The sequence below is a fragment of the Microcaecilia unicolor genome, chromosome 6 (genome assembly GCF_901765095.1).
Source record: "Microcaecilia unicolor chromosome 6, aMicUni1.1, whole genome shotgun sequence".
NCBI classification, from domain to species: domain Eukaryota; kingdom Metazoa; phylum Chordata; class Amphibia; order Gymnophiona; family Siphonopidae; genus Microcaecilia; species Microcaecilia unicolor.
Genome location: NC_044036.1, coordinates 222640274 through 222655756, shown reverse-complemented (window position 1 = coordinate 222655756; position 15483 = coordinate 222640274). Strand labels below are relative to the sequence as shown.

Here is a 15483-nt window from a genome sequence, read left to right as displayed (position 1 = left end):
GACGTTCAAATATTTGAAAGGTATTAATCCGCAAACGAACCTTTTCCGGAGATACGAAGGCGGTAGAACGAGAGGACATGAAATGAGATTGAAGGGGGGCAGACTCAAGAAAAATGTCAGGAAGTATTTCTTCACGGAGAGAGTGGTGGATGCTTGGAATGCCCTCCCGCGGGAGGTGGTGGAGAGGAAAACGGTAACGGAATTCAAACATGCGTGGGATAAACATAAAGGAATCCTGTTCAGAAGGAAAGGATCCTCAGGAGCTTAACCGAGATTGGATAACAGAGCCAGTGGTGGGAGGCGGGACTGGAGGTTGGGAGGCAGGGATAGCGCTGGGCAGACTTATACGGTCTGTGCCAGAGCCGGTGGTGGGAGGCGGGGATAGTGCTGGGCAGACTTATACGGTCTGTGCCCTGAAGAGCACAGGTACAAATCAAAGTAGGGTAGACACAAAAGTAGCACACATGAGTTGTCTTGTTGGGCAGACTGGATGGACCGTGCAGGTCTTTTTCTGCCGTCATCTGCTATGTTACTATGATTCTATTCCAAGTATTACCTTTTTCAGAAAAAGACATGGGGGATGCGTCCCATTCTAGACCTGAGGACCCTGAACAAATTTTTAGTCCGAGAAAAGTTCAGGATGGTTTCTCTGGGCACCCTTCTCCCCATGGTTCAGAAAAATGATTGTTTATGCTCTCTGGACTTTAAAGGATGCATATACTCACATCCCGATACTTCCAGCCCACTGGAAGTATCTCGATTTCGGCTGAGAACACATCATTTTCAGTATCGCGTGTTGCCATTTGGCCTCGTGTCAGCTTCCAGGGTCTAGCAGTATTTGCAACATTGTTACGCAGACTGGGAGTCCATGTGTTCTTATATCTCGACGATTGGCTGGAGTGAAGTGCAACTCAGAGGACGGTGCTCAGGAGTCCATGCGGATGACTATTCAAGTTTAAAGCTACTAGAGTAGTTTTAAACTACCCCAAGTCCCATCTCCACCTGTTCAGCGATTGGAGTTCATAGGAGCCCTGCTCGACATGCAGATGATTCAAGCCTACCTTCCAGAGATGCGGGCAGACAATCTTTTTTTTTTAAAGTATATTTATTATTTTAGCATATCAAAATACAGACGATATGTGTTCCTCAGCGGGCAGACAATCTTGTCTCACTTGTGTCCAGGGTTCGTGCCTCTCAGCAGGTCACAATTCGGCAGATGTTGAGATTGTTGGGCCACATGGCTTCTACAGTATACGTTGTGCCCATGGCATGCCTTCACATGAGATCATCTCAGTGGACCCTGGCTTCTCAGTAGTATCAGGCCACGGTGAGTCTAGAAGATGTCATTCAGGTGTCCCCGGAGCTTGTAAGCTCTCTACAGTGGTGGATTCGATCCAATTTGACTCTGGGACTGCCATTCCAAATTCCTCAGCCACAGAAAGTGCTGACGATGGATGTATGTCTCCTGGGTTAGGGAGCTCATGTAAACTGGCTTCGCACTCAAGTGCTTGGTCTGCCCAGCAAAATGAATCTTCAGATCAACCTCCTGAAGCTTCGAGTGATCTGGAACGCTCTAAAGGCTTTTAGAGATTGTCTGTCTTATCAAATTATTTTAATTCAAACAGACAATCAGGTTGCAATGTATTACACCGACAAGTGTGGGGGGGGGGCACTGGATCTTGCCCTCTGTGTCAGGAGGCTGTCTGGATGTGGCATTGGGCTCGCCAACATGGCATATTTCTTCGAGCCACTTATCTGGCAGGTGCAAATAACACCTTGGCCGATAGGATAAGCAGGATAATGCAGCTGCATGAGTGATTTCGCCATATGGGCATAAGCCCGCAAGATCTTCCGAGCGTGAGGGACCCCTCATTGGATCTTTTTGCCACTCAACTCAATCACAAGGCCCCTCAGTTCTGTTTCAGGCCCACGACAGGCTAGTATCGGATGCCTTCCTCCTCAGTTGGGAGACAGGTCTTCTATATTTGTATCCTCTGATACTTCTAGTGGGAAAGACTTTGTTAAAACTCAAGCAAGACCGCGGAACAATGATTATGATCACACCATATTTGCCACCTCAGATATGGTTCCCTCTTCTCGAATTATCCTCCGAAGAACTGTGGAGATTCGAGTGTTTTCCAACCCTCATAACATAGAAAGAGGGGTTGCTTCTACATCCCAACCTCTTGTGTCTGGCTCTCACAGCTTGGATGTTGAGAGCCTAGAATTCGCTTTCTTGGGTCTTTTTGAGGGTGTCTCTCGGGTCTTGCTGGCTTCCAAGAAAGATTCCACTAAGAAGTACTACTCTTTTAAATGGAGGAAGTTTGCCAGCTGGTGTGAGAACAAGGCCCTATGGATCCCCTTTCTTGCCCTATACAGATCCTTCTTGACCATCTTCTACACATCAGAGTCTGATCTGAAGACCAACTCAGTAAGGGGTCACCTTAGTGCTATTAGTGCTTATCAACGTGTAGAGGGTAAGCCCATCTCTGGACAGTTTCTAGTTATTTGCTTCATGAAAGGTTTGGTTTTGTCAAAGCCACCAGTCAAACCTCCACCAGTGTCATGGGATCTCAACATCTTTTTCAACAGGCTGATGAAAGATCCTTTTGAGTCGCTGAATTCCTGCCATCTGAAGTACTTGTGCTGGAAGGTCATTTTTTTGGTGGCTGTTGCTTCAGGGTCAGTGAACTTCAGGCCTTAGTAGTAGATGCACCTTGTATTAAGTTTCATCACAACAGATTAGTCCTCCGCACACATCCTAAGTTCTTGCTGAAGGTGGTGTCGGAGTTCCATCTGAACCAGATGATTTTCTTGCCAATGTTCTTTCCCTGATCTCATGCCCATCCTGGCGAAAGCAGCTTGCACACCTTGGATTGCAAGAGAGCACTGGCCTACCACATTGAGCAAACAAGGCCCCACAGACAGTCCGCCCAGCTTTTTGTTTCATTTCATCCCAACAGGATGGGGGTCACCATCGGGAAACGCACCATTTCTAATTGACTGGCAGATTGCATTTCCTTCACTTATGCCCATGCTGGGCTGGCCTTAGAGGGTCATGTTGAGGCAGCCTGGACAGAGAAATCATATTAATTTGTTAATTCTGTTTAACTTTGGTTCAGTTCTGCAAGTGGTAGAATGCCATCTGGTTTTAATTACTCAAATGTCTAGCTTTTGCTAGACTAGAGGTTAGAAAGGTCAGAGAGAAATAAAACTTTTTGTCCCTTTTTGAGTGATGGATTGTTAATGCTAGTTCATAGGCATAATAAATAAACCACATCTGGATGCCATTCTAAGTAAGGCATACTGGACAGTCTCGAGGGGATCAGCAAGCAGGCAGTTTTAAAAGATTAGGCTGAATGCTGTTTAGAGAGGAGGAAATAGGTGATAATTTAGATTTTGTCTTATAAGGAATTCTGATTTCTGCTTATTTTAAAATATGTTTTATTCTGTTTAATTAATAAGTTCTATTTCTCTATGTAAAATATCTTTTCAATTCAGTGTCTGACTTTCAAGTGAGATTTGTCTGCAGTTTAAGAGGTCATCATCTGGTTTGAATTATCCACAGTCCTAGCTAGGTGAAAGAGGTCAGGAAAAGTCAACTCTTCTCCTTGATGGATTATAGTTGAGTGTAGGACTGGTCTCCTGAAAGTAATAACAAACCATGTCTGTGTGCCATTAAGCAGGACTGGCCCTTAGCCCCTTAATGAACCCAGCTCAAGTTATGAAGTTAACCGGGAATCTGATTATGTGAATAATAATAAAATGCAGGAGATAGGTGCCACATTGTCTAGTTTGAGAGGCCCCAGGTCGTAGGTCAGTTTAGGAAATATCTGAAACCTATGTAACTGATATTTTGAGTAAATGTGTAGAGATAATTAGTTCAAGACAGTTGTCTCCTTGGTTATTTTTATTTTTTGCTTTAATATTAAACTGAGGAGACGGGCGGGAAGGCACTCATGCATGCACAGTGGAGCGAGGCTCGCTCTTCACAAAGCTCTAGTTTTTTTTTTTTACTTTGGCATCAATGCTGGACTGGGCGACATGGATCGGGTACACTTGTGAGAATATGAAGCCTGCTGTCCTCTGAGAATACCTGCTACAGGTAAGTATCTTCGCTGTCCTGTATATACTATGTAAACCACTTTGAATGTAGTTGCAAAAACCACAGAAAGCCAGTATATGAAGTCCCATTTCCCTTCCCTTCCCCCAACAGTCTCCTCCCTTTCCCTTCCAGCCCCAGAAAACTCACTAGCTCTTTCCAGGGATGTAGCTACAGGTGGGCTTAGGCCCACTCAATCCCAGTCAGCCGGAAGCTCTCCAGTCCTCTTCCTCCGAGTCACCTGGCCTGTCGATTGTGTTGTTTGTGCCTAAATTTGTTTTGTTTTTTGTTTTTTAATGCGGGCAGGTCAGACTTGGATGGGTCCTGATCTGGAAAGTTGTAAGCCATAATGCTGCAGCTGCATGCCAGCGCCACTACCGCACACAGGCGCTGCTTCCGTCGCTCACTGCTTCCATCCGAGACTCTGCTGATGCTTTGCCATGCTCTCTTCCCCCCACCCCCTGTGCGCATGACGGTGCCACAGTGCTGCATGGGGAAATCTGGCTGCCATCAGTGTTGCTCAATGTGCAGCTCCTCACTCTGGGCCAGATGCACTAAAAGAGCCATTAACGAGCAAGTAGTAAACCCTGGGATGCACTAAAGGCTTATCCGAGCCTTTTTCCGACGACGATAGCAGCTAACGAAAACGAAATGCAGATGAGCAAATTGTGTAGAAACCCTATTGTAATGAGATGCACTAACCTTTTCCGATTGCCTTAACGCTGGAAAATCTAACGAGAGATCTGTACCTGTTGTTGGGGCTGCGCGGGATTGAAAAACGTCTATAAATGTTAAAAAAAAAAAAAAAAAAAAATTGGGGAAAAAAGTGCTTGTCAAGGACGTCCTTTATTGACATGCTTCACCATATATAAAAAAAAAAGATGAGCTGTGCCTATGGACGTCCTTCGCCCCCCCCCCCCCCCCCCCCCAAGATCGCCGCTGCTCCACCCTCCCCCTGCATTGAAATGACAGCTTCCCGCACCCCCAGCCTCCCCGCCATCCTCCGCACCCTCGAGGCCCCGCCGCCACTCCCCCCTCCACCCACCCCTCCTCCATTTGCCACCGGGCCGGGTCCTCACAGTGCCTCTCACCTCCATGTGAAGGCGCTGCAGCAGGCAACAGCTGATTGCCTCCCTTTGGACTTCCCTCCTTTCCTCCCTGGCCTGCCCTCATCTGACGTAAGTAACTTACGTTGCTAAGGAGGAGAGATGAAGTGGGGTGCTGCTGCTGGGTGGGCCTGTGCCCACCCAGGCCCATCCGTAGCTACGCCACTGCAGGATCCTGTCAGGTCTGGCTATGTGACTGCATTAGAGCCAAAAGAACATCCTTCAAAGAATGGAAAAAGGATCTGAATGGAGAAAATAAGAAGCAACATAAACACTGGCAAGCTGGATGCAAAGCATTGATAAAGAAGGCTAAAAGAGAAGATGAAGAAAAACTTACCGCAGAGGCAAAAAACTCTTAGTGACAACTTTTTCAGGTACATCAGAAGCAGAAAGCCTGTGAGGGAAGAATCTATTGGACTTTTAGATCATGAAGGAGCAAAAAGCCATAGCAGAGAGATTGAATGAATTCTTTGCTTTGGGCTTTACAGAAGAAGATGTAAGAGATCTGCATGTACTAGAAAAGGTTTTCACGGGTGACAATGCAGAGGAACTGAAAGAAATCTCAGTGAACCTGGAAGTCATACTGAGCCAAATCAACACGTTTAAAGAGTGATAAATCACCTAGACTATAGTATACACCCAGGATACTGAAAGAACTATTGCTGATCTGCTGTTAGTGATGTGTAACCTGTCATTAAAATCATCCATATTACTTGAAGATTGGAGGGTGGCCAATGTAACGCCAATCTTTAAAAAAGATTCCAGGGGTCATCCGGGAAATTACAGACGTAACCTTGACTTCAGTGCCGGGGAAATAGTAGAAACTATTATAAAGAATAAAATTATGGAACACATAGACAAACATGGTTTAACGGGACAAAATCAGCATGGGGTCTTGCCTCACCAATTTGCTTCATTTCTTTGAAGGCATGAGTAACATGTTGATAAAGGTGAGCCAGTTGATGTAGTGTATCTAGATTTTCAGAAAGCTTTTGACAAAGTTCCTCATGAGACAATTCAGAGAAAATTCAAATGTCCTTTTGCGGATTAGGAATTGGTTATTACACAAAATTCAGAGGGTAGCGTTAAATAGCCATTTTTTCCAATGGAGGAGGGTGAATAGTGGAGTGCCGCAGGGATCTGTGCTGGGACCAGTGTTACTGAACATATTTATACATAATCTGGAAAACGGAAAGACAAGTGAGGATTAAATTTGCAGATGACACAAAAGTTGTCAAAACATATGCGGTCTGTAAAAAATTGCAGGAAGACCTTAGGAAACTGGAAGACTGAGTATCCAAATGGTAGATGAAATTTAATGTAGACAAAAACAAAGTGATGCACGTTGGGAAGAATAATCCAAATCATAATTACCTGATGCTAGGCAGTGGCGTAGCTAGGGGGGGTGCAGGGGGAGCGGTTGCTCCCCCAAACCGATTTTTTAAAAAATGGCGCCTATGCGCCACGTGCCAGTAACTTTCCCTGTCACCAGCCACCTTCCATGTAGTCTTGCATCTTTCTCCCTGTGTTTCTTCTGCTGCCCGCTGTCTCCTGTCTGCGTCGACATTTTTACTGCCCTGAAGCGTTCTCCCTCAGCACCGGCGATTCACAGCCTTCTGCCAGCGTCGGGGCTTTCTCTTCAGGCACTTCTCACTCCCACCTCTGCGGAAAAGAGGAAGTTGCGTTAGAGTTGGCGGGAGTCCAGGATGCACCTGAGGAGAAGCCCCGATGCTGGCAAAAGGCTGACTGTGAATCGCCGGTGCCGAGGGAGAACACTTCAGGTCAGTAAAAATGACGACGCAGATGGGAGACAGCGGGCAGCAGAAGACACAGAGGGAGAAAGATGCAAGACTCCGGGGGGGAGAGCTGCCAAAGGAGGTTTAATAGAAGAGTGGAAGTGAGCCTTTCTAGTCCAGTAAGTTCTGTAAACAAGGAAGCCAATTTGGTTAATCTGTCCACACCCCCACGCAGCCACCATCGTCATAGCCTTCACCCCAAACAAAACAAGCAAACTTATGAGCTGCTGCGTCCACGTTGTCGTTCTTTATTGTTGATCCATCTGTAACAAGGCTAAAGCTGTTTATGTTGGATATGCAGTGCCTTAAAAGCTGGAGGAGAAAAGAAATAAAACAGCTTCAAAAATTATTGTAGCTGGTAGAAAAAGCAAATATAAACTCTGTAGTTTGTGTTCATTTTTCTTCACTGTTCTTCTATACAATACATATGGCCAAGATTTCAGTGAGGATATCCTGTTTCCTGATGAATTCATCTTAACTGTTGTACTCTGCCTTGGGAAGCTGGTGTTATAAAGATGATAGAATATATTGAAATTAAATGGAAGTAGAATTAAACTCGCCTTTCATTAGGGCACATGGAATCACATTTTCACGTCATCTCATTTGTAGGAATTTACATTTTAGATACACAAATGGATTATTCTGTTTTTAGGCATGTTTCAGGGACACGTGGTTTTATAGGTCAAAATAAAAATAAATATTTTTTAATGCAAATCTCTTTTGTTCTGACTCAATGTGGCAGTTCTTATGTATAAAATGTGTCACAAATGCAAACATTGAGAACCGAGTCCTTAGCAGGTGTAAACTTGCATGGGCATATTGTAGCCTGGATTATACAGCTTTTGTGAGGCTGTTTCATGAAGACACAGATACCTGTTTGCCTCCGCCTGCCCCTCATCATAGGTGATCTCTCATAAGATTACAATCCATGTGTTTATTTCAGAAAAGCATATGAAATAGTAGCAGTTATGTTTTTTGTTTGCTTGTTTTGCAGATTAACAACAAATCACGGTTACCTATTCCAATTAAATCATATAGATCTTTTATTAAACAAAGTATGAGTACTGACCTGCAGCATCAGAGAGCAGAGGAAGAACTTCAAGTCTATAAGATGCAAAATAAAGAGTTTCAAGAAAAGTTGGATTTGTCTGAATTAGTAATTAAAATCTAAAGGATAAATTACATATGTCTGAATCAGTGGCTGCAAATCTAAACGACAAGCTGCACGAAACTGAATCAGTGACTGAAAATCTAAATGAGAAGTTGTATATGGCTGAATCAACAATTGAAAGTCTAAAGGATATTTCCAGTACTAACAGCATGTTGCTTAAGGGTGAGTAAATTTGAGTTGATCTAATCTTGAACAAAATTTTAGGCCTCTTATGATGCTGATGATGTTGAACTTAACTGTAAAAGTACATTGGCTATTTCATGGTTTTTGTTAATATACTGGACCCAGTAAAAAGCTTTATGCTTTGTCAGCTAAATTGTATATTTGCTTTAAATACTGCCTTGCCTATTTGCTGTCTGCATTTATTTTCAACCTTTAATTTCTATCTTTCTTATATTTATTACTTCTTTTCTTTCAAGGTTGTAATATTTTTATTGGATCACAAAACCATTTTTTCTATGTACAGTCTGTTTAAGGACCTCACAAATCGAGTCTTAAGTAAGCTTAATGACAGAAGGTACCTAAAACACTGCATTAATAGTCAAAAAATTAGATATAAGCATTGAAAAACCAGGTGACAGCTAAGGCAGGGTGTATGAGGTGGAATCAAGTGTTTGAGAACTTAGTTGGCCAACCCTGCTAAGGAGGATACTCATACTCTGAATTGGTAGCGTACCTGAGAAGGCTAGGACCCAGGGGTTGCAGAGTGGAGCTAGGAACAGCAGTAAGGATGAGGAGCAGGAACTAGAACAGCATACTTGAAAGGGTTAGGCCCCAGGAGTTGCAGAGTGTGGATCTAGGATCAGGAGTTAAGGATGGTGAGCAGAACAAGCAGGATCCGGAACCAGGAACAGTAACGAAATTAACAGAAATGGATGGGTAGAATATCCACAGGATAAGGCCACTGGAAATTTTCAAAACAGTAAAAGTATGTCAGCCTGGCTTTGCTTTTATGTAGTCTCTAATCAGGGACACTGGATATGCTGGGCTGGTGGGAATCTCTTGGTTGTGTTTCTTTTGCTGCTACCCAGAGAATAATCAGCTTCTAGTTTTGGCTGTATGGCTGCCATCCTCCCAGACACGTGTTTCCCCAGCCTGAGATCACATCTAAGCCCCATATTTCAGGAGAGATGAAGGAACTAAAAAGGTATGAAGAAGGGAGCTTTAGAGTTTTCTGACTTGTAATAAGTGATAAATTATTAGATCTGACATTGATTACTACAGTGCTTTGTATTGAGGTATCCCCTTTTGTGCACCTAGAGAATTGCAGTGGCGTGGGTTTTGTCAGGTCTGTCCCAATCTATTCACATCTCTCCAGTTTTGAAAAGTTTGCACTGGTTGTCTGTTAAATGTACAATTCAGGTTAATATCTTCAACTTCCTTGTCATCGGCAGCAGATGAATCCATTAACGGGTTGTATCCGCCTACCAGCAGGTGGAGATAAAGAACACTGAAAAACCACAGTGACCCTTGGACGGCTAGCCCCAACTGCCTTCAGTATTTCTCTATCTCCCAGCAGGTGTGGATGTAGCTTGATCAGCACCTGGATTTCTGCCTGGGGTGGCTCCTGTGCTTTTCCAGTTGAGCAGGGGTGTTGTGGCTGGTGGTGCCACTTTAAAGGCATATAGGTTCGCCCTTTCCCTGCCTTACCCATTCCCCCATCCTCCCGGAGTCCCTCTGTTGCTGCCTGCCTCCAACTTCCTCACAGCGTTAAAAAAAAAAAAAAGCACGCTTTTACTGTGTGGCTGTTCTGAGGCTTTTTCCAGAGATTCTGGTTCAGTGCAGCTTGACCGGAGCTCGTTGACTTGGTATTCTGAGGTGAGAGTGGTGCCCAGCTCCTCCAGGGAGGTCCCGCGGACGCCGTTCCAAATGGGATAAGTTTTGGCATGAAGCCACCATTTTTATTGCTATATTATTGCCTGTTAACCCTTCAACCAACCTGCCTGCCTGCCAGCTTGTCAGCCCATTGACTCACCTGCTCAGCCCTGCCTGATTTTGCCCTCTTGCCTACCTGACTAGTAGCCCATCAACCAACCTGCCTGCCTGCCTGCCTGTTACCCCATCAACCAACCTGCCTGCCTCCCTGCCTGCTAGCTTGTCAGCCATTGACTTACCTGCTCGCCAGCCCATCAACTTCTTCTCAGCCATTGACCAACCTACCTGCTTATCAGCCCATTGACTTACCTGCTCGCCAGCCCATCAACTTGCCTACACCTCAGCCATCGTCGTGCCTGCTTACCTGCCCATCAACTACCTGCCTGCCTTCAAGCAGCACATCTACCTACCTTCCTCCCCAGCCTACCTGCCTGCCTGCCGCCTACCGTTCCAATTCTAAGCCTCCAATCCAAACTTCCCGCTCTATCTATTTGCTTAACACCTCAGTCACTACATTTACACCCGTAACACCTCAGTCACTACTTATGGCCCCTGTACACATTCTCTTCCTTGCCCTATCCCTTCCTAATCTTTTCCTCTCCCCCTACCGCTGAAACTCACTGCCCACCTATGTCCTCTCCAGTCCTACTCACTACTGCAATCAGGGCCGTGCCTAGGGTCTCCGGCGCCCCCCCCCCTCTCCGGCGCCCCCCCCTGCAGTTGCCCCCCCCCCCCCCCCCCCGAAACGATCACTACACTACCCGCCCTCTTCTCCCCAGATCCTTTTCCTTTTTTTTTTTTTTTGTTTAAATTTACCTCTGTCCGGCGGCAGCGTAGCGTTAGTGAGAAGGAGGCGGCGCTCCCCCGCCCCGACGTGTCAGACAGTCTTTCCCTTCGCTCAGTGTCCCGCCTTCTTCTGACGTCATTTCTGATGTCAGAAGAAGGCGGAACTGAGCGAAGGGAAGACTGACACGTCGGGGCGGGGGGAGCGCTGTCTCCTTCTCACTAAGGCTACGCTGCCGCCGGACAGAGGTAAATTTAAACAAAATGAAAAAGGATCTGGGGAGAAGAGGGCGAGGTAAGCATGGTGCGGCGGGGCGCCCCCCAGAGGATGGCGCCCTCCTGCCATGGTTACCTCGCTTACCGTGTTGGCACGGCCCTGTCTGCAATACCCTATTCACCCCCGTCCCTCACCACCTCACCATCTCTCTTGTCCACCTCCTCCTTCCTAGCTCTCAACCTTCAACACTTCCTTCCTGCCATTAACCCATCCCCTTTCCTCCTAAGTGCATCCCGTCTTCGTAGCCCTACCTCCCCCACCCCTCCTCCGCACTCTCTTGCTCCTCCTCCTGCTATCCATGGGAGACATTAATCCCAATCCAGGTCCCCCCCACCTGTCCTCGTCCTGTCCTTGCAAATTATTCCGGGATGTCTCCAATCTCATCTCTATTCCCCTCCTCCCCCCCTCTTCCCTCCCCTTCTCATGTGCCCTGTGGAATGCCTGATCGGTCTGCAACAAACTTCCCTTCACCCACGATCTCTTCATCTCTCATTCCCTTCAGCTGCTCACCCTAACTGAAACCTGGCTCTCCTCTGATGACTCTGCCTCAGTTGCGGCCCTATGCCATGGAGGTTATCTCTTCTCCCACACTCCCCGCCCAGTTGGGCTACTACTCTCGCCCTCCTGTAGTTTCCAACCCCTCCTCCTACCGCAATCTCACTGCTTCTCATCCTTTGATGCCCATTCCATCCGTCTATTCTACCCGTTGCCACTCAGAGTGGCAGTCATTTACCGCCCCCCTAATAAATCCCTCTCTTCCTTCCTCACTGACTTCGATGCCTGGCTTTCTGTTTTTCTTGATCCCTCATCTCCGTCCCTCATTCTCGGAGACTTTAATATACATGCTGATGACCCATCCGACTCTCACGCTTCTCAATTCCTCACTCTAACATCCTCCTTCAACCTCCAGCTGTGCTCCACCACCCCTACTCACCAAAATGGCCATTGTCTTGACCTCGTCCTCTCCTCTTCCGGCTCACCCTCCAATTTCCACGCCTCAGCTCTTCCTCTCTCTGATCATCACCTGATCACCTTCACACTTCTTCAGCCCCACCCAACATTAACCACTACTTCCAGGAATCTCCAGGCTATTGACCCTCCCACCTTATCCTGTAGTATTTCTAATCCCTCCATCATGTCCTCCGAGTCTGTCGACAAGGCTGTCTCCGCTTACAATGCCACTCTCTCCTCTGCTCTGGACACCCTCGCACCATCCATCTCCCGTCCCTCAAGGCGTACTAATCCTCAGCCCTGGTGACCCCTTGCATCCTTATCTTCGCTCCTGCGCCCGATCTGCTGAACGCCTCTGGAGGAAATCTCGCCCCCATTCAGATTTCCTTCATTATAATTCATGCTATCCTCCTTCCAGTCCTCCCTATTCCTGCCAAACAGGACTACTACACCCAATTGACCAATTTTCCTCAGCTCCAACCCTCGTCGTCTCTTCGCCACCCTTAACTCCCTCCTCAAAGTGCCCTCCGCTCCCACCCCCCCCCCCCCACCCTCACTCTCTCCTCAATCACTGGCTGACTACTTCCACGACAAGATGCAAAAAATCAACCTTGAGTTCACTACCAAGCCACCTCCTTCTCTTCACCTTTCAACCCTCTCCCTCAACCAACCTGCCCTGGCCTCTTTCTCCTCCTTTCCTGATATCACCGAGGAGGAAACTGCCCGCCTTCTTTCCTCCTCGAAATGCACCACTTGTTCCTCTCATACTGTCACCCCCTCCATCTGTCATATCCTCAACCTCTCTCTCTCCACTGCAACTGTCCCTGACACCTTCAAGCACGCCGTAGTCACACCTCTCCTCAAAAAACCATCACTTGACCCTACCTGTCCCTCCAACTACCACCCCATCTCCCTCTCCAAGATACTTGAGCGCGCTGTTCACAGCCGCTGCCTTGATTTTCTCTCCTCTCAGGCCATCCTCAATCCACTTCAATCCGGTTTTTGCCCTCTACACTCGACAGAAACTGCACTCTCTAAAGTCTGTAATGACCTGTTCCTTGCCAAATCCAGAGGCCACTACTCCATCCTCATCCTCCTCAATCTATCCGCTGCTTTTGACACTGTCAATCACGATTTACTTCTTGCCACACTGTCCTCATTTGGGTTCCAGGGCTCTGTCCTCTCCTGGTTCTCCTCCTATCTCTCCCACCGCACCTTCAGAGTTCACTCTCATGGATCTTCCTCCACTCCCATCCCGCTCTCTGTTGGAGTTCCCCAGGGATCTGTCCTTGGACCCCTTCTTTTTTCAATCTACACCTCTTCCCTGGGCTCACAGATCTCATCTCATGGTTTCCAGTATCAACTTTATGCTGATGACACCCAGCTGTACCTCTCCACACCAGACATCACCACGGAGACCCAGGCCAAAGTATCGACCTGCTTATCCGACATTGCTGCATGGATGTCCAACCGCCACCTGAAACTGAACATGGCCAAGACCAAGCTTATCGTCTTTCCACCTAAACCCACTTCTCCTCTTCCTCCACTCTCGATCTCAGTTGATAACACCCTCATCCTCCCCGTCTCATCCGCCCGCAACCTCGGAGTCATCTTCGACTCCTCCCTCTCCCTCTCTGCGCATATCCAGCAGACAGCCAAGACCTGTTGCTTCTTCCTCTTCAACATCAGCAAAATTCGCCCTTTCCTCTCTGAGCACACCACCCGAACTCTCATCCACGCTCTCATTACCTCTCGCCTTGACTACTGCAACCTACTCCTCACTGGCATCCCACTTAACCATCTATTCCCCCTTCAATCCGTTCAGAACTCTGCTGCACGTCTTATATTCTGCCTGAACCGATATACTCATATCACCCCTCTCCTCAGGTCACTTCACTGGCTTCTGATCAGATACCGCATACAGTTCAACCTTCTCCTTCTTACCTACAAATGCACTCAGTCTGCAGCCCCTCTTTACCTCTCTACCCTCATCTCCCCTTACGTTCCCGCCCGAAACCTCCACTCACAGGACAAATCCCTCCTCTCAGTACCCTTCTCCACCACCGCCAACTCCAGGCTCCGCCCATTCTGCCTCGCCTCACCCTATGCTTGGAATAAACTTCTTGTGCCCTTACGCCAAGCCCCCTCCCTACCCATCTTCAAATCCTTGCTCAAAGCCCACCTCTTCAGTGTTGCTTTCGGCAGCCTAACCTTTATACCTTTCAGGAAATCTAGACTGCCCCAATTTGACTGCCCCTACTTGACTGACTGTACATTTGTCCTTTAGATTGTAAGCTCTTTGAGCAGGGACTGTCCTTCTATGTTAAACTGTACAGCGCTGCCTACCCTAGTAGCGCTTTAGAAATGTTAAGTAGTAGTAATAGTAGTATATTTCTGTCCAGTCGGGCGATGACTGCTGAGGCGTGTCTTTCAGACTGATCCTCGACTTGCGAAGAGTCAACGAGGCCCTCCCGAGTACGACACTTTCGCATGGAAACCCTGCACTCCATCATTGCGGTGGTACAGCCAGGAGAGTTTCTCACGTCTCTGGACCTAAAGAAGCGTATTTGCACATTCCTATCTGGCCCCTGCATCAGTGGTTTCTCTGGTTTGCGGTGTTGGGACATTTCCAGGTTTCGGGGCCTTGCATTTCGGCCTATGCACAGCTCCCCGTACCTTTTCCAAGGTAATGGTGGTCGTAGCTGCCTGTCTCAGGCGAGAGGGTATCAGAGTTCAACCCTTAGTCTTGACGACTGGTTCATCAGAGCGGATTTGGCAACCGAAAGTCGTCTTGCCACAGCCAGAGTGGTTGCAGTCCTGCAGGCGCTAGGCTGGGTGGTCAATATACCCAAAAGTCACCTGACCTCCTCTCAGTCTCTCGAGTATTTGGGGGTCCGGTTCGACACAGCCTCGGGTTTGTCTTTCTCCCCGACCAAAGGCGGTGCAAGCTTCAGAATCAGGTCCGTCTGCTCCTGCGGATGCCTCACCCGCGAGCTTGGGACTTTGTCCAACTGCTGGGGTCGATGATGGCCACCTTGGAGGTGGTTCCTTGGGCGAGAGCGAATATGAGGCCTCTGCAGATTGCCCTGCTCAACATGGCCTCCGATTTCCCAGGAGTATCAACGCAGACTAACGTGGCTCCCTGCGGCCCGGCTCAGTATGGAGTGGTGGCTCTCCGACAGGATGCTGCGCCAAGGAATGCCGCTTGCGCTTCCTTCTTGGTGCCTGGTGATAACAGATACCAGCCTTTTGGGCTGGGGAGTGTATTGCCAGGGAAGCTTTGCTCAGGGTCAGTGGACACCCGTGGAAGCGGGGTGGTCCATCAATCGCTTGGAATTGAGAGCGATATTCCAGGCTCTTATGACCTTTCAAAAGACTCTGAAGGGGCTTGCTGTCCGGGTCCTGTCAGACAACACGACAGC

At 47.6% G+C, this 15483-nt stretch overlaps 2 protein-coding genes across 5 annotated transcripts in view; both read left to right on the top strand.

Moving 5' to 3' along the window:
• Window positions 1-8201, top strand: part of LOC115472221 (CDK5 regulatory subunit-associated protein 2-like) — a gene marked incomplete in the record, with an annotated part of 793551 nt that extends 785350 nt beyond the window's left edge. The window contains 1 exon segment of the mRNA XM_030206415.1: window positions 7999-8201. Coding sequence (XP_030062275.1) covers window positions 7999-8175 — 177 coding nt within the window.
• LOC115472220 (CDK5 regulatory subunit-associated protein 2-like) overlaps window positions 8173-15483 on the top strand; it is a 513663-nt gene continuing 506352 nt past the window's right edge. For all 4 annotated transcript variants that reach the window (XM_030206414.1, XM_030206412.1, XM_030206413.1 and 1 more), the window contains exon 1: window positions 8173-8337. In XM_030206414.1, coding sequence (XP_030062274.1) covers window positions 8190-8337 — 148 coding nt within the window. In that variant the 5' untranslated portion in view covers window positions 8173-8189. The remainder of the gene's footprint in view (window positions 8338-15483) is intronic.